The following is a 19,609-nucleotide window of genomic DNA, read 5'->3' as shown; positions in this document are numbered from 1 at the left end:
AGACTGGAAGCACGTCTGTCTAATAACCCAGATGAAGATGTTGAGTTCTCAACTATGGGATTTGGGGAGAATGAGTAGGAAGACACTGCAGTTTCCTGTTCAACCATCCTCTCTGTAGTCCTAGCTGCTTGTATCACTGTGGCAGCAGGAAGCGTCTCTGTAGATACAGTGATTGACAGGTTTTCAGGGTGATGGGAGAGGGGACTTGAAGCTGAAAGAAAAGTATTTGAAGACGAAGAAGAAACGGAGGTCTGTGTTTTATCAATATTTGCCTGAAGCAGAGCCGGGGTGCGTTCAGAGGCCCAAATGACAGCTGTTGTCATTGATGTAAAGCCAATGGCTGGCTGATTCACCAGATGTGACTCGTCTGAAAGAGCATCTACGTCACTTAATTCTCTCTGATCAGAATGAACCAAGAACTGGCTCACTGAGAGAATGGTTGCATGAGAAGAAGGCCACAAAATCTCTGACGAACTCAACTGTGACAGAGCGAGAACATCAGTACTGGATGCCAAATTCTCAACTGATAATCCAGAGGGCTTAATTTGGCTCACAAACAGACCTGATTGGGTATCAGGGGGCTGATTACCCTCAACGTAAGGCAACCGACTTCTAAAAGGTTCTGACATATTGTTAGAGGACTCTTCAGCAGAGAGTAAATGGTATTCAGCGAGCAGTACACCATCAACAACTGGCATCTGAGACTCAGTGGAGGCTTTAGAAAAGAGAGGAAGTGACACCGAGGATGCTGTGTCAACTCTTGTCACCACAAAATCCCTTTGAAGATTTGAGGACAGAGGCAGAGACGACAACAGAGAAGGCTGAAAGTTCCTGCTGACTCCATCTGACTCCAAAACGTGAGCGGATTCAACAACACCGCCTGCATCTGAAAGCCTTTGTTCGACCTGCTGGGAAGAAGAGGGTTGAGCAGAGGGTGGAAGAGGAATGGTGGAGGACCAAAGGGGAGGCGAGGTTAAAGCAACAGATGATGAAGCAGATGGAGTGATGGCATGAGAGGAGGTGAAGGGAGTTAGGAAGGTAGACGATGAGGAGCGATGGATGTCGAGAGGGAATCTAAAAACATTAGAAGAGGAAGTTTTGGGGAAAACAGGAGAAAGAGAGGAGACGGGAGATACGTCTGTACTAGTATATAAATTGATAATTGGTCTACTTCTGGACGCTGCAAGATCACTTCCAGTAATGTCTGTTTCATACACACTGTCCAGGGGGGTTATAGAAAGTGAGGAATAGGATATCTGTTCTTCCTTCTGTGGCTGCAAAGAAGAAAACAACTGCTTGGGGAAAATCTCTGGGAGGGAAGCAGAGGAGCTTAGTTGTACTGTGGGCAAAGATGGTGTTGGCTGCATGAGGAGGAGGGATGGAAGTGGGGGAATAAGGAGCGCCGGTGTTGGTTGAAAAGTCGATGTTTCCAGTTTCTGAGTGATGGCTTGTATGTGGGAACTGTCCTCTTGTTTTTGTCCACTTGAACTACTGTGGTGGGTTTGAGGAATTTGAGACCTGCTGATTAATGCAACTGTTCCCGGCATCAATTTATCTTGTGAGTGGGTCGGAGAAAGCTTGTGGTCTGCTTGGGTTTCCGAATCATGAAAATGTGTTTGGACGAGCACTTCACTTCCCTCAGGAGGAGTTAGAGGAAGAAAAGCACCATGAGGGTCTGATTGGTTGATCGATTGTTGGTTTGGTGCATCAGGGCCGAGAGTAGCAGGTGCATCCAAGGAGTAGACAGCGTCAAACTCATACAAGCTAAAAGCACTGCCTTCCTCCGAGAGTTCAGTCAGATCATACACGAATGCCTCCGACCCAGACGAGTACTCGTTGCTCTGTGTTTCTAGAGGGTCCGTCCAGTTAATTCTTGAATCTGTTTGGTTTTCGTTGGTGCTCAGCAGTGACCACTGTGGCGCTACAGGTTTGTTCTTTCTGTTGCTCAGTGCAGACGATGATGACAACAATGACGATGACGATGCGAGGGGTGCCTTTGCATCCTCTTCTTTACGTTTCCCCGGAGAAGAGACTGAAACCCCTGATTCAGGAGGGAGTTTTGAGTCTTGAGTGGTTGTAAGTGGATGTGCGAAGTTCGGTCCTGATGAAGGTTGAGCTGTTGCAGTTGTGTACCCAGCTGTGTGTTTGAATCCACCTTTCTGTGTTGTGTACGCAGGCCTGACTGTGTGTTTGAGCTCAGTTGGCGGTGCAGCGGGTTTTGTGATGTGCACCACGGGCCCGGGTGGTGCTCTGGTGGAAGTTGGACGTCTTCCTCCGGTTGGCCTCTTCCTCCCCTGCCAGATCAAAGGGGTGGAGATGAACCCTAGGGAGGTCTTGGAGCTGCGATGACTTGGAGGCCTGGGGAAGGAGAGTGGAGGTCTAGGGCGAGCGGGTTCAGGCGGAGCTGGAGGATTTGGGGCTAAAAGTCTGGGTTTGGATGCTGGATCTTGGGTTGGAGGACTTGAATGACTGGATGAAAGGGACCTACGATGAGAAGGTCTTCCAGGCCGAGTTTGTCTGACTGGGGTGCCTGGAGGAGCTGGAGGTCTTGGTGTGTTAGAAGTAGAAGATCCAATAGCAGTTAATCCAAAAACATGTCGGGGTCTTCTGTTGTGAGCAGCTGGACCAGCAGTCAGAGGTTTGGACTGAGAAGTAACAGCAGCAGCAGAGGAGGAGTCCTTAACTGTCAGCAGGCCACAGCACATCAAACCAGACGCCATTATGGTGAAAAAGCAGGTTAAAAATAATAAATAAAAGTATTTTCAAGCAAAAATCTCAAAGCAGTAGTAAACACAATGGAGATTAAGAAGCACCTGACACCTCTACACCAGATGAGCCATCCCAAGTATCAGAAAACTGTACATTGATGATGTTACTGATTTTCTTCAGTCATCAGAGAAATTTAGAAACCAGACAAAAATAACAAGAAAGTATGAAAGCATGAATAACAGGAGACCAGCTAAAACAATAAAGGATTTTGAAAACCAAACCAGAAGAGTATATTTGTATGATGATTTGAGGTTGGTCTATGGATTCAATCGTTAGTATCTCAAGAGAAGAGGCAGCTATTACAAGCAGTGCAGGGCTGCCCCAAGTGGGGCCCAGGGCTGAAGTTGGCCCGCCACGTTTCTAGGCTGAAAAGATGTTGTAATCACTCATTTTTGTGAGGTTGAATGCTCTTCAAATATGTAATCCCTAATTATTAATTATTTTTCATAATCTAAGAACATTGGACTCTGTGCAGGGAACTTGGGGTCCGACGACCACTTTGCGTCTTAACAATACAATAAAATACAATTTGTGATTGATTTATGCCCTTGGTCCAAAATTAAGTTTCATTTTCTCCCTCTAAGAGAAAAAAGTTTTGGTACTCCTGCTGTATTCTGTCTATTTTGTTTTTATTTTCAAGTAATTTTGGAGTAATTTCTGTCACAAAAACGTCCTTTGGGATCAATATAGTTTTATCTTATCGTGAAAAAAAGAACCAGAACACAATTTAGCTAAATCCATGAGATATCGAATGACAAATACAAACTCCTTTGTGAGAGAAGTGTAAATGTGAAACACAACACAACAGAAAAAAGCAAATTTAACTTAACAAAGTTTTTTCTTCCAATGAGAAAACAAGTAGGACGAACAGAGAAATGAGTAGACAGGGACGACAGGAGAAAAGTGTTCGACCTTTGTTACCAGACCAGGCATGCAGATGTGTATCTTACCCTGCGAGGAAGCAGTAGTGACAGCTATGTTAGTGGCTGGTTGGTTAGTAGTTACTGACAGCGGCGGGGGAGTTGAGCTTCGGACTGTTCGTGGAGACGAAATGTACATTTCAGATGAATGAAAAAAGATTTAAGAGTATAATTAAAATAAAACTACAAGATATGTAACAGATTCTTAATCACAATGTCAAGAAGTGATCATGTCAGAGAGAAGATTTCTGATAGCAGGCATCGTAACCTGACTCCATTGTTCTTAGTAACAGTTCAAATTAGTTGATTAATTAAAGAGCTGATTAACAGAAAATAAATCAACAGTTTTAATAACCTATTTATTGAAAGTAATGAGAAAACACAACAATGTCAAATATTCAGTTACTCCATTTCTCTAGATTTACAAAATATTTTAACATTTTGACATTTTAAAAATTATTCAACATTTTAATTAATAATGAAAAATATAATTAGTCACAACCCCAGTTTAAAGCATTTACTGATACACTTTTATTCCAAAATCTGGTTACACTCCTGGTTGCCTGTGCTTTTAACCCAACCGATGACACATCAGGCCAAATTTAAGCTACATTTTTTCCACGTGTAAAGTTTCAATACATGGTTTAATATTCTATGAAAAATAAGAAATAATACTTTTTAGGTGAGTTCAATGTCTAACATCATGACAATACCATCAAAAGTCCAGCTGTAACTGTAATCATTGGGAAAAAATCCTGAATTTAATTCAATTTCAGAGTTTTACTTTTATTTATTGCTTTTTAGATTGAGGGCGTGGTCAAAACAGTTACAAATGACCAGTTAAAATATTTAAGCAGCTCAATCCTAAACTTATCCTATATGTTTTTGAACCACCCAGATTAAAACTGCATGCACAGCACGAGATGTTTTGTATATAAAGTTAGTCACTGTGGCGTGACTCCAGTATTGTGGCTCTTACCATGCGGTGTGGGGTTAGTAGTGGGGTGGTTAGTGGTAGCAGATGAGACAGCTGATGTGCTGCTGGTTGTCTGTTGGGCTACAGAGGAAGTAAACAACCACAGGTTATCAGTCATCTTGATAAACACAGCTGTAGGTAGAATATTCATCGACGTGTGAGCAGATTGTGATGTTAAACACCTGTAAAGAAATGGGAAACTTGTGTTTTTGTTTTTCAGTCCCTGCATAAACTCATATTCTTCACATTTTATAGACAACAACCGGTTAATCAGGCTACATTTTTGGGACACCAAGCTGAAAAGACAACTATGTGGGGAAAGATATCTAAAAACACAGCTACATGGAGCTGACGTCAACCTAAACACTTTGCTCCGTTGGAGGGGAAAGAGCCCACAAATACAACATTTAGGGGACAACAATTTATGAAAACAGCACATTGTCGTGACTGATTTTCAATCCATGGACAAAAGTCTTGTTCCGACTTTTCTACATCTGGGACAAGAGCCTAAAAACACTGGAGTGACACTGACCTAAAAACACAGCTTGTGGGCACATCAACCTTAAATCTAGCTACTCTGCAGGGACATCAACCTGAAAGCACACCCACACTGTGAGGACCATAATTTAAAAACACATTGTTGGGACACCAATCAACCTGAAAACGTAGCTATACATTGACCTAAAATACAACAGTGAGTGGACATCAACTTATGAAACAGCACATTGTGGGGACTGATTTCCCGTCCAGGTTGTGGACACATTAGCCTTAAATCATGCTACATTGTGGGGGAAACAATCTGTAAACACAGCTACTTTGCAAGGACACCTGAAAACACACCTACATTGTGAGGACCAAAATCTGAAAACTGAGCTGCTTTGGAAGGAAAATGACCAAGAAATACAACTTTGAGGGGATAAAAACTGATGAAAACAGCACATAGTGAGACCGATTTCCAGTCCAGGTACAAGAGTCTGGTTTTGACTTTTCTACATCGTGAGGACATCAACCTGAAAACATACCCACACTGTGAGGACCGAAATTTAAAAATACCAATCTAAAAACGCAGCTGCAGTGTGGGAACATCAACTTGGAAACGTAGCTATAATTTGGAGGGAAACTGACCTAAAAATACAACATTGATGGGACAACAACTTATGAAAGCAGCATTTTGTGGAGAGCGATTTCCAGTCCAGGGACATCGGCCTGAATCAGACTCTGTGGACCTGAATCAGACCTGTAACATCGCTACATTGGAGGGACACTGACCTAAAACACACCTACATTATGAGGACCGAAATCTAAAACACACCTACATTGCGGGGACGTATAAAATGTCTCGACACAACAACCTGTGAGCTTACCCAAATTGTGTGGACATCTGGGGACAACACACACACCTACATTGTGGGGACATCAACCTGTTAACATATCTGTTCGGGGTGGACCACCTCTCACCCAGTGTCAGAGCACAAGCAGCTCTCGATAAAGCTGTTTTAGATAACAGATAATGAATTCTTTGTTCATACTTCTTGCTCTAACTACAATACAAAAAAACTAATAAAAAAACATTTGAGAGAAATAAAACAGTAAACAAAAATGATCACAGAAATCAGGACCTTGACTTCCAACGTTAGCTTGTGACAATATTTAGACTTGGTCAGCTACCTTACCATGTGCTGTGCTGCTGGATGAAGCAACGTTAGTGGCAGGAGTTGCAGGCGTAGCAGCGCTGGTGGTGATGATGATGGTAGTGGCAGGCATAACTGATTAGCACAATAAGTTAGCATGTCAGTAACAAAAAACACACAACGTCACTGCGTTAATGGGAGAAGCTCCAAGCCTGTTTGGTTAAAGGACCAATCTCAAAAGTCTTTCTTGATTCAAAGAAAAAAAAAGTGAATCAACGTAAGAAGCCTTTTTGACATTTGGTGCCAAACTGTGTTTCCAAAAAGCGTCTTGGAGCCAATTTATTTTGACATTTTCTGATTTGGCACGCTCAATTTGACAGTCAATGAGAAGCAACTGTCTGAAAATGAAGAATCCATTGTTTCAAATATTATTTCACATTTCCTATCATTAATCTGTCATATTGAGCACCGTTAGTGGCGGGAGATGCAAAGTAGCAGCGCTGCAGTCAAGTCAAGATGAGCGTGTCAGAAAAATATGATAAAAGCTCTTGAATAGAGCTGCCCCTGACCCATAGTCAACATTATCACAAATTTGTAATATGAATTTTATTTATTATATATTTTGGGCGGCACACATCAAGTGAGCGACCAATGATTCTGATAAATGTGATTTCTAATGTAACCCTGTGTGCTCGAGTCTGTCTCACAACGTGACGAGGAGCTGACACTGGACACCACACAAGTTAATCTGTGGTCAATACGACATAAGGTTATGAATGTTAAATATCTTAAATGGAGCGCTGCATGTGGGAGACTTCATTCTTTTGCCCTGAAGCGAAGCGACATGGCCTTGACACGAGGGCAATAGTAACCTGTTCAGAAGCTTTGTAATCAAGCCTCGAGCTCGGTGTCTTTTAGAGACTTTGTGAAATAATTCCTCGACGATAATCCGACTCTGAATGTCTTCTGTGGTTATTTATACATTTTCTGCATGAAAAACAACCATTGGCGATCCCGTGATCCCGTGATCCCGTGGTTTGAGTCTGTTGACACTGTCTGTGCTGTCTCTTTGCTACGTTTCCCTCGGTCTGAACGACTACGCACAGATCTAAAAAGGAGAATTTGATTGATTGATGATCAACTAACAACGGTTGAGACTATGAGGGGGCAGCCCTAGAATATAAAGTAGTGTCCAAAAGATTTAAAAATGGGTTTAGTTTGAACTCATGAACACGTCTGTTCCTGTTTTCTAGATTTACGTGTTTCAACCCTGAATGCAGCAAATTGAGTGTGGCTTTTTTGTTGGAGTTTGCATGTAAAGTCAAGAGATGCTTGTGGCAAACAACAAAGCAGCGAAGCAGATGAAGCCTTACCAGAGGAGGAGGAGGAGCTGGCTGTGCTGCTGCTGCTGCTGGTATGGGTGGTTGGGGTTAGTGGCATGCTAGTGGTAGGGATGGTGGATGGAGATGGAGTGATGGGAGGGAGAACTGGAGATGACAAATCAAAGGATACAGCAGAGGGACCACACATGGAGAAACAGAAGAGTTTAGTGTGGCCGAGTGCAGATCAGGAACGCACAACGCTCCTTTTAGGTGCAAAACAACGAGCAGCCTTTGACAACTTCATATATACTTGTAATCCCAATCACACTATGTGCCGAGTGTTTCATACCACTGTCTTTTGTCAGAACAAAAAAAAACTCCATATAACCCAAAGCAAAGAACAAGAGCTGATTTTCATAAATTCCTGGGAACTTTCATTCACCACTACACAGTCTGAGGTGGAAAACGACTGACAGAAAGGTTAATTAACTAATGAAAAGATCCGATGAACTCATTCTTTATTGCAGCAGTAGATAATATTTATCTAGTCGAACACGTTCATCGGAACAGCATTAGCCGAGTCTTCTCGCAGGAAGATGATGAATAATAGAGTGAACAAATGAATAATGAAGCGTTTAACTTTCTCAGAGGTGCATAAAAAGTGAAATGGCTCCAGGCAACTTTTGACAGGACCTTGACGGGTCAACCATGGCTGAGCTGATTTTTATGAGGGATGCCTCTTCAATAAACCATTGAGGATAATTGTTTTTTGGTAAATGACTTGCTTGAAAAGACATTTTGGGATCTTTGATGAGCCCACAAATTGATCTTAAATTTCCAGGAAATGAGGCAAAAGAGAAGGAGACTGAAGAAGAGCTCTTTGGCTTTAGTGGCCATCAACAAAAATCAAGAGACCATCAGAGATCATCGGCACAGCGGCTCAACAACATAAATGAACATTTTAAAAATGGCAAGAAGAAAGTTGAAAGACTAGAGTGAGAGGGAGGAATAAGACACGAGGAAGTGGAGAAGGAGGTGAAATCACAAAGAAAAGGAGGCATGAGAAGCTACAGATGAAAAGGAAGAAGAAGGAGGACGAGGGCGAGGATGAGGGTTGCTTACCGTGGCTGCTGGCATTAGTAGCATGGATGGTGTTAGTGGAGTCAGTGGATGAAGTGGCGGGAGAGGAAGCAGCTGGCGGTAGTGACAAGGGGTTGGGACGAGAGAGAGAGAGAGAGAGAAAGATGCAGAGGATGATGAATAGTTGTGAAGCTGCATGATCATCTTCAGAGCAGAACGAGGCAGGGGTATACAGTAGAAATGATGCAGGTGCAGTTCTTGAGTTTTGCCGACTTTTGTCCAGTGACACACGACTACCAGTGTTACCAACCCGACTGGATGATCAACAACCAATAGGGAAATTCAAATCTTGGATCCACGGTCGGTTCAGTCGCCAGAATAAAATGATGGCAGTCGATGGTCGAATTTATGCATGTTTCATATTCACATGTCTACAATAAGTGTCATGTCCATTAACATTACGTGTATATGAACTGACTTTCATGTCAGGAGGTGGAGGGGGTGGGGTTGGCTCTACTGATGGTTGCCAAGCTAGAGACCACATTTTCCAGCCACATTAGTGCCAACAAGGCCGGATATTTCTGATGAATCGTTGGGACATTGCCACCTGTGTTTGTGGTGACAAAACTGGATATTTCTGATGACACGTTTGGTGATTTTTCCAGACGAATAACGGCAACAAAACCAGAGTCTTCAGGACATTTCCAGCAGTCTGTGGTGACACAACCAGATATTTCTGACAAGTAATTGGGACATTTTCCAGCTGTGATGTGGCAACCAAAACATTTTTGATGCGTCACTGGGATATTTCCAGATATTTCTGATGAGTTGTCGGGACATTTCCAGCTCTGTTTGTGCCGACAAAACTGGATATGTCTAACGCGATTTCTGGACATATTCCAGCTGCCTTTGTGGCTACAAAACCAGGTATTTAAAGCCAAAACTTTTCTTTTCTGGACCCTTGAACCCTTGAAAGTTCTTGCTGTTCTCACCTGGGATTCAGGTGTCCTGCTGACCCAGAAGTTAAAAAGCCAATTCAATCAATCAATCAAAAGACTAAGACTTCCTACTGGACCAATCTAATTCAAGGATTTAACATATAACCCTGTGTGTGCTCTCCCATGGCCTGTTGACCTGCCTGGGCTGCCGTCGTCATTTATATTCTGGAACACATGCTGCATCCTAATTGGCTCGACTCCGTTTCTCTCACGAGCACAAAAACTGACCTTTAGAAAACTGTCCCTCTGAGGCCTCCATAGTACAGGATAGTGTGAGAACTGACATTTGGGGAGTGGAGCTGGGTCACGTCGTCAGCTAGCCCCCGAGCTACTGTCCCAGATCACGTGACCTCCTGGAACACAGCTGATTAGCTGGGGTGAGGTTTTCTGATCCGTGCACGGACAGCGTTCCGGTTTTAATGGTTTGGGCTGCGGCTGAACGGCACCCTGGGGTGGTTTCCTCTCTCTGGTTCCTTCACATTGGTTCGACTCGGGGCACAGAGGGGTCGTTTAAGGAAAATGTCATTAACAGATCACGCTGGAGGAGATTCTTTTCCACAATGTTTGCAGGGAGTGAGTGACAGAAGGTAAATGCTTATTAAACTGCAACCTTCCTTCACTTTATTTCTCATCTGCAGACACTTAAGCTTGTGAAAAAGGGTTATACAGAACATGCAGCGTCTCATTTACACCAACTGAGACTGAGAATCATGTCCTTGTTCGACTTCCTCTCTTTAGGCCTCTTCAAGTTTATTTCATTTACACAGCCCAAAAAAAAAAAAGCTGACTGTGAGGAGTGTGGAGGTGATGCTGCCAAGGCTGATGGTTTGATTCCCACCGGGTTCACTGTTATTAAATATGAATGTGGTCCTGGAGGAAAACCTCAGGTGTATACATCATTCTCTGCAGCAGGTTAGTGTTTCCACTCAGTGAATAATTCAAGGTACGAACGCTGCCAGGTTTCCATGACAACAATATATGCACTCATGGTCCTTGAGGTGCTTTGGATAACAACTTTAAAGAAAAATGTTTGGAAGATTCAGCAGGGCTTAGATGATGCATGAAAGTCAGCATGAAGTGAAATGAATGTTTTTCTTAATGCTTCATAGATGCAGATGATTGTAGAAGACTTCGATTTGAAACATTCCTCGATGAGCACGTGATTCAAGCTCGATCCCCAAAATGAAGGAAAGGTAATTTGTCTGACTCACCAGATGTAGATCCTCTTCCTTCTGCTATCTACGTCATTACTGTCAAACAACCTCTAAGCTACTGTAACAGAGGTTAAAATGCACTTTAGTCTTACTCTCACCTTTGAGAATTTTATTTTCATTTAATCATTCTGTTGACTATTTGTGAATCTCCACATGAATGTTTCCTGTGAAAATGACCTCGCTGCATCTTCTGTACCTCCCTGGTGTCTGTAGCTCCTCCTGTCTGTGCGTTTTGCATTGCTGAGGGTGAGTTGTGTAGAAAAATGCCTTGAAAATTGAGCCATTAAGGTCGTAACCTTTGGTGTATATTGTTTACTGTTGACACTATTGTGACACCCTGCTGTTTTGTGTTGTTTTAACAGTTTAATATATGCTGATGACCTTTAAATTGAACTTTTTGGGTGCCATTTGTAATACGGCATTTCACCCCACGTCATGTGACTAATGTAGAGCTGCAGAGATATTCATAGCGGAGGAGCTATGAAGCCGATTAATGAGTTATACTGTCTTCTGTAGGGGCAAATAAATGCAGGAAAACAGTCTGTGTCACCTTATTCTACCCCCTACCCACATCCGTTACACTAACACTAACCTGCTCAGGAACGGTACAAACCTAAACAAGCTAGCAGCTGATTTCACTGTCAAGGCAAAGTAAGTTCCCCCCAATGCTATTTTGCAGGCAGAGGCACCGCTGCTGCATCCTGGGTTAAGCTCCGCCCAAGACGGTTGTGATTGGTAACTTCGTACTACAACTTACCAGAAGTAAAAGACAGAAAGTAGACATGTTCTCTCCAGATTAAATAAACCAACGACAGGTGTGAAAGTGACCACAGACATCTCAGTTTTGTATGAACAGTTGTGAGGTTTACCATGCAGGTGTGTTTATTTCTCCTACCTGGGCAGCCCAGTCGAGGGGAGTCACAGCTGGTGGTGATTGGTGTGTTGCTGGGTGGGGAGACACCTTTAGGGAGGGGAGGGAAGATTAAAAACAAAAAGGTTAATCAGTTAAAATGATCAGGGATCGAGGTTTAAACATGGGACTGGTTAGACAACAAAAGTCATGTTGTCAGTCATTTCAGGAATCAGTACTTTTATAGGGACTGATATTAATTCAATTCTGGAGGCGATGTAGAGGCTATTACACAATTAAATCAGATATTTGAGGTCAGTTGGTTGATTTTACATGTGTTTTATAAATGGCAGGAAACCAAGAAGCCTAAACAACAAAGACAAGAACCAACCGACAAACCGACCCACTGACCAACAAACCGACCCACTGACCGACCGACTGACCGACCAACTAACAAACCAACAAACCAACTGATCAACCGACTGACCGACCAACAAACCAAACAACAAACTAACTTGGATGTTTCGGGACAAATTTCAACCCAATACAGTGAAAAATAGTCTGTGGGTGAGGCTGAGTGTCACAAAGAATCACAAAAATGATGACATTAAACTCTGCTTAACTCATTAATAAAAGTGTTTGGACTGCAGCTCCGGGATGATGGCCCATGAATTTAACAGAAGTCGTTTCATTAATCTTTTCACTGGGAACTGGGACAAGGTCCAAGTTCTGGGTGAGTCGGTGAGGAATGACTCAGCTGGAGACAACAAAGGAGGAAGCAGCTGCAGAAACTGTGAACGTTAAATGATCCAGTCTAGTTATTACAGTAACAGTGACGTACACATGGTCATCCATCCATCCATCATCCGTCCATCCATCATCCGTCCATCCATCATCCATCATCCATCATCCGTCCATCCATCATCCATCATCCGTCCATCCATCATCCATCCATCCATCATCCATCCATCATCCATCATCCATCATCCGTCCATCCATCATCCATCATCCGTCCATCATCCGTCTATCCATCGTCCATCCATCATCCATCCATCATCCATCCATCCATCCATCCATCCATCCATCCACCCATCCATCATCCATCATCCATCCATCATCCATCCATCCATCCACCCATCCATCATCCACCCATCCATCATCCATCCATCCATCATCCATCCATCATCCGTCCATCCATCATCATCCATCAGCCATCATCCATCCATCATCCATCCATTCATCCATCCATCCACCCATCCATCATCCATCCATCATCCATCCATCATCCATCCATCCACCCATCCATCATCCATCCATCCATCATCCATCCATCATCCATCATCCATCCATCATCCAATCATCCATCCATCATCCATCCATCATCCATCCATCCATCATCCATCCATCCACCCATCCATCATCCATCCATCATCCATCATCCATCCATCATCCATCCATCATCCATCCATCCATCATCCATCATCCATCCATCCTCAAAATGTTGAAACATTCTCACGGTATTTTTTAATATCTGCAGATTTCCGATCGATCAGCCTCTGTGGGTTGTGGTGGGACACAGATTGGCTGCGAGCTCGGATCAAATTCCTGATGTTTTATTTCAGGGACAGTCTGTCTCACCAAGAGCGCTCAGCAGCCAGAAACCAAGCGCTCCTCCAGCACTTTGGCCATTTGTAAATGTAATGGTGAGCCCGGCTCCGGCCCACACATACTGTATATTCACAGGCCTTCAGAGGGAGTGGGAGAACAGGCAGCCAGTGAAAGCAGACACTGTGTTGAGTCTCACACACACACACACAGACACACACACACACACACACACACACACACACACAGACACACAGACACACACACACACACACACACACACACAGACACACACACACATACACACACACACACACACACACACACAGACACACACACACACACACTGTAACAGAAGGAATGTGTTCGGGAGAATGTCAGCAAATCATCGCAGCGATCAGCCGAGTGAGAAAGCAGGAATTCAGTAATCGAGGATGGCATGTGGTTCACAGGAGGTGAGAACGGCTGAGGATTGTGTCCCGTCATGGTCCACCTTTCTCCTCGTTCTTCCACTTTTTTACTTTCATAACTTTCACTCCCTCTTTCTTCCCTCTCAACCTGGTCTCATCACTCTGGGTACGAGTGACACTCATTCAAACTGTGTGCAGGTGATATGTCAATCCTTCGCGGAGAGCAGACCCGTCAGGTGACCGTTGGCACCACGATAGCAAATCTAAGTACGTAGCAGTCGCAGTTTGGTTAATTTGAAGCCACAGAACTACTGGGATACGTTACATACCTGATGTGAGGTAAATATGTTACGTGTGTTAACCTACAGACAGAAGTTACAACAAACCCAACACCCCTGACTTTTCATTTCAACAGTCTCTCCTGGGTGACCCATCCACACATTGTTTCCTCCAGGAGAAGTTCAGATACTTGTGTACAAACAGACTCTGGTAAAAGTAGAAGTACTGATTCAGTTTCTTTACTCCAGTAAAAGTAATCGAGTACAGGCTCTGACATGTACTCAGAGTATCAGAGTAAAAAGTCTCCCTCTGAAGGACATTTGTGGTCAAAGCTACTGAAGCTCACGTCATATTAATATAATTCAAAGACTATTAAAGTTAGAGTCAGTAGGATTTGTCCCAGCTGTTCCTGAACGCACCACAAAGATAGTTGATAGTTGAGTCTCATTCCCAGGACGTCAAACAGCCACATGTTGGGTTGGTAAAGCGTCCGAGCAGCAACAAAGAGAGAAAATAAGAAACTCTCTGCAGATACGAGACACTAACACGCCTTTTCTCCCCGTTCCAGCCTCCCTCTCTGTCTGTTCACGTCTTTACGTCTTTGTTTCGTCTCGCTGCGTCTGCCGGGCGTGATGTGCTCTGATAGGTCGACATCGGTCTCGTGATGTGGATATTTTTAAGGACACCTGGAGACATTCTCAGCCGTTTCAGTGGCGACCAAAACCGGCTATTTTCCACAGAAAAGTCGGACCATCTCCGTCTGTGATCGTGGCGACCAAACAAAGACAGGTATATTAATCCAACCCGGATGTTTTTCTAACACTGACCCAGTTGTGCCTGAACCTAACCAGAGCATGAACACAACAACATCGTGATGACGAAGAGAGAAATGCAGAAACGCACTCAGCTAACATTTACTCTGGTGATTTGGTCGCTGTGAGCCTCCAGACTGTATTTTAGGAAACCGCCTTATGAAAACTATTTAACACAGATCATTTTTATGATGTCAGCGATTTCAAGGCTGCGACAGAGGAGGCTCGCCTGTCAAGGTTCATCAGAGTTTCACTCACCTCCACAGCACTGATATTATTTATTTCACTGTTATTACTGCTGGTCTCATTTCTCTTCCTCTCCTCGATCCCTCTCACCCTCCCTCCTTCTCATTCACCTCACTTCTTGTCTCTCCTTTCTTTATCTTCCTCTCCTCATACCACGCTCTCTCTTCTTCTCATCCTCTTGCTTCATTTTTCACCCCCACTCTACTCTTGTCCTCTGCTATCTCGCTCTGAGCAGCATGTTGTGATTAGAGAAAATGAATGCTGCTTTGTGCTTCTCTGCTGGACCACTGAGCTCTTTAACAAGAGAAGGTGTTGGTCGGGATGAAGGCAGATAACGAACACGATCACTGATAATAAGCTATAACTGCTCTAATCATTCAGCAGACGAACATTTACTGTCATTACTGTGAAAATGTGTATTTCATCTGCAGGAAGAGGAGTCACAGTTACGTGTTTTATAGAATAAAAGACCAGTCATCCACACATAAACATCCTATTTGAATTTCAGAGAGATCAGAGAGAGGATGGATGTTGTGTCACAGCGGCAGAATGTAAAAATACATAAAATAAAGTTTTTCCTCTCAGTGTAAATAAAAACAGCCTGTACGTCTTTATCAGGGTGACAGTAGCTGATGAACTATAACTGATCTAATGACTTAACACCAGGCAGCGGACTATAATTCACAGTCATTACTGGAAAAACATGTTCATTATTCTCAGGGTGAGAGGCTGTCACAGCTGGCTCATATTCAGGGTTTGTGAATATTCTGCAGCGTTTTCATATGAACTCATGGCTGACACACGCAACAACACTGAGGCTTTTTAACAAATATGTAGTTTTATTAAGCTTTTCCATTTGCTGTTCCTGACACACAGGCCCTGACATTAACATGAGTCTGAGCAAATACGGTGATTCAAACAAACCCGTCCATCTCTGGGACAAACAGACTCCATGTTTCTACACAAAGACAGAAAGAAGTTCATGCAGAACATTTGCTGAATTTACAAGAAGGAACAAATAAGTCAGAATCAGTCAGAGACAGAGTTTCACACAGTTTATAAAGTGTCTCCAACTCAACAACTCACTAAACTGACACATTTGTTAAGGGAGTCTGGGGACAAAGAAGTCGCCTATACTGGTTACTGTTTAGTGTATCTGTAAAATGTGACATGTTTAGCATCAATAAAATGTTTCTTCTTTCATAAATTGAGTGTAAATGGTGAAATCAGTGTAAACAGTGTGTTCAAACAGCTGCTAAATGTTGGCAGGTCAGACTTTAGCACTTTAGACACAGAAGCAGACAGGCTGGTGCAGCCATGCTGCCACAAACTGACACTTTCTACAAGGAAACAAACAACTTACTGTTTTCATTTAATGCTGAATTTACAAGAAGGAGACAATGATTCAGAATCTGTCAGGGACAGAGTTTCACTACGTTATAAAGTTTGTTTTAACTCAACAACTCTTAAAATCAGAGGATTTGTTAAGGGAGTCTGGTGATGTTGTGGTTTCTAGCAGAAATAAAAGCCGAAACTACTAAAACATAAACAGAGTTATAAAAAGACGTAATTCTCCTTTAAGGGAGATTCTGTACAAAGACTGACAGGCACCATCACAAAGTGTGTGTGTGTGTGTGTGTGTGTGTGTGTGTGTGTGTGTGTCCTCAGGCATCACTAAGAGATGAAAGACAGTTTAACACAAACACACACATGCCAACATGTAAACATTAAACACACATCTACCTTAATGAAGCATCGACACGCATGTACACATATATAAGCTCACACACCTACACACACACACACACACACACACACACACACACACACACACACACACACACCTACACACACACACCTACACACACACACGCAGCTCGGCAGGCGCCTGGCGACAGCTCCGTCTCTGCCTCCATCGGCAGCAGCCTCGTTAACCCACCAGAGAGGAACATAAAAACGGCCTCGGCAGGTCCAGAGCGCTTTGGTCGCCTCGTAAAAAGAAAACATTTTCAAGGTAAACAAAATCAAGCGCACCTCTCTGAGCCGAGGGGCCGAGCCTGAACGTCCTGCTGAGGACTGAGAGATCCATCAATTCAAAACAAACTCTGATTTCATTTTTAATTTCAGCTTGAATTCATTCATGAAGTTGTGATTAAGACTTAAAGAAGGATTCAAATGAAAGTGAATATTACAGCATAAGCTGAAGTTTTAAAGTTCAGGCCCAGAGTTTAGAAATGTTGGATGTTAGAAAGCTCAGCTGGTTTATTTTAATCACAACCTGCCACCAGAAATCAGCTTCTTCTGTTCACCTATCCTGGTTGTTTCTGAGCTTTCATGTTCTGTTGTAGTCGTTCAGCACACGCTCTGACGTCTTTTCCTTTTGTTCATTATGTTATGAAAGAGCATCAGACTGCACAGACGGAGGGGAGTGAAGGTGAATGACACACAGGAGACTGTTTGCTTCTTGTTTCCAACGACCCGTCAGCGTCGGATTATTTAAACCAATGACTGAAGGTGCGATAATAACAAACTCAGGGACCTTTAACCTCCAAACCTCACCAACAGGGAGGACTTCAACACCACGGCAGGGGTCTGAGGGTTTCAGGGACTTAATAAATAACATAATAATACGTAAAATGCAACATAAATGTTTTACATATGATTTAAATTCACCTGTGTCGTGAACTTGAACTGCAGCCTCTCGATGATGACGGACCCCGAGATTAACAGAAATATGGACGCAGCAGATTAGAGATCTTCTCCTCAAGACGTCTGACATTTGTTAGTATTTCTTCTTCTTCTTCTTCTTCTTCATCTGTCACTCACCCAACACTACTGCAGACTACATGCTGAACAGAGCCAGACACGGGTTATATGACTGAAATGCAGGTGGATTCATATTTGTTTGATTTTTGAGTAATGTACACTGTCCTTTTTAAAAAAGAATAAAGATGTAAGATGTAAGAATGAAAAGCAGGAAATAGGTGTGAAAATCTGTCATAAATCAGGAGAGATACGGGCGAGCTGTGACCCGGGAGGAGACCGGTGAAAAATGGGAGATAGCAAACATGCTACTGGTTCATATAACAAGCATACGAGCAAGCAAACTGATTGGTCAACTGGAGATGTGTTAAAAGTCCATGTGAAGTTAGTGGACATAGGAGCTCAATCTGTGTCTTTACACTGAGTACATGTCAGAGCCTGTACTCGATTACTTTTACTGGAGTAAAGAAGTTGAATCAGTACTTTTACTTTTACCAGAGTCTGTTTTTACACAAGTACCTGAACTTCCCGAGGCGATGATGTGACAGTGAAACTCACCCACTCGTGTGAAATTGCTTCAATGTAGATCTGGTGCTTAACTCAACAAAATGTAAACCCAAAGGCTGCACACTTCTCTAATTTTGTCAGTTTTTGCATTTAGTTTTTTGCAGTTTATATTTGTTGCTGTCCAGTTTTCTTCTCTTTTCAGTAACAGCTTTATAAGAATGTGTCTCCGGGGCTTCAGCAAAGGAAATAAACCTCCGAGTGAGGAGAAAGAGATAAAAACCAATCGTCAGTCAGCAGCAGCAGCTATAGAACTTCCATTATTGAAGGATGGAAAAAGTCAGAGTTTGTGAGCTCTGAGGCTGTAAAATAACCTGTCAAAACACTGCCGGCTTCAAACGTGAGCTCACCTATCAGGTCCAATCCGTCCAGCAACTCTGCAAACCTCCATGTAAGGACGGCGCTGAGTCTGAAACACAACATTTCACTCAGACGCTCCCTGAAGTGTTTGTTTCCTCAGAGGACTTTGTGTTCCTGCAGTCTGCGACCCGCAGCTGAGCCTCCTGCACCTCCACGCTCAACTGTTGGTGACATCTGATCATTTTTAATCTCTCAGCAGCAGGACGTACAGTCAATAAATCACCGTTTGTTTTCCAAACTAATCCTCTGTTTCTCTTTCTGTTTCCTGCAGTCGCACAGTTTCCCTCCAGGGATCAATTAAGTTCATCTGATCTTTATTTAATCACTCGCTCTGTAATCAGTGCAGCCGTGCAGGCCTGGGGAGCCTCGTTTGTGCCATTATTTCTGCTGTCGGTCTGATATCAAAATAATTATGTCAGAAAATGCTGAGAACAAAATCTCTTACGTCTGCTTAGGTTTAGACACAAAAACCACCTGGTTAGGGTCAGAAGAACATCATGGTTTGGAATTTAATACCCGTTTTGGTCACCACGATCAGATGGTCCGATTTCTCGTGAAAAATAGCCGTTTTGTCACCACAAAGACAGAAATGTCTCCAGCTGTCCTTGAGAATATCGACTGGTGTGAGTCCAACTGTGGTCGGCTGTTTGGCAGCCATGTTGGCTGTAATCACACCACCTTCCCTCATAAACACGTCATGTGAACACGATATGAACATGATATGACACGCTTGGTAAAAATGTCGACCTTGGACGTATCTGTGGTTAGAGAAGTGTGAACTGCTAACATGATCTCCTGGAGACTGGGCTG

General features: G+C 43.2%; 1 protein-coding gene across 1 annotated transcript in view; it reads right to left on the bottom strand.

Annotated features, from left to right (window-relative positions):
• Positions 1-19,609, bottom strand: part of adgrg6 (adhesion G protein-coupled receptor G6) — a 75,018-nt gene that overhangs the window by 35,951 nt on the left and 19,458 nt on the right. The window contains exon 7 of the mRNA XM_073492482.1: positions 11,806-11,871. Within this exon, the coding sequence (XP_073348583.1) occupies positions 11,806-11,871 (66 nt within the window). The remainder of the gene's footprint in view (positions 1-11,805; positions 11,872-19,609) is intronic.

Source organism: Pagrus major, chromosome 22 (genome assembly GCF_040436345.1).
Source record: "Pagrus major chromosome 22, Pma_NU_1.0".
Lineage (NCBI taxonomy): Eukaryota > Metazoa > Chordata > Actinopteri > Spariformes > Sparidae > Pagrus > Pagrus major.
The sequence above is the reverse complement of the archived record's forward strand: the minus strand, read 5'-3'. Positions and strand labels throughout refer to the sequence as shown.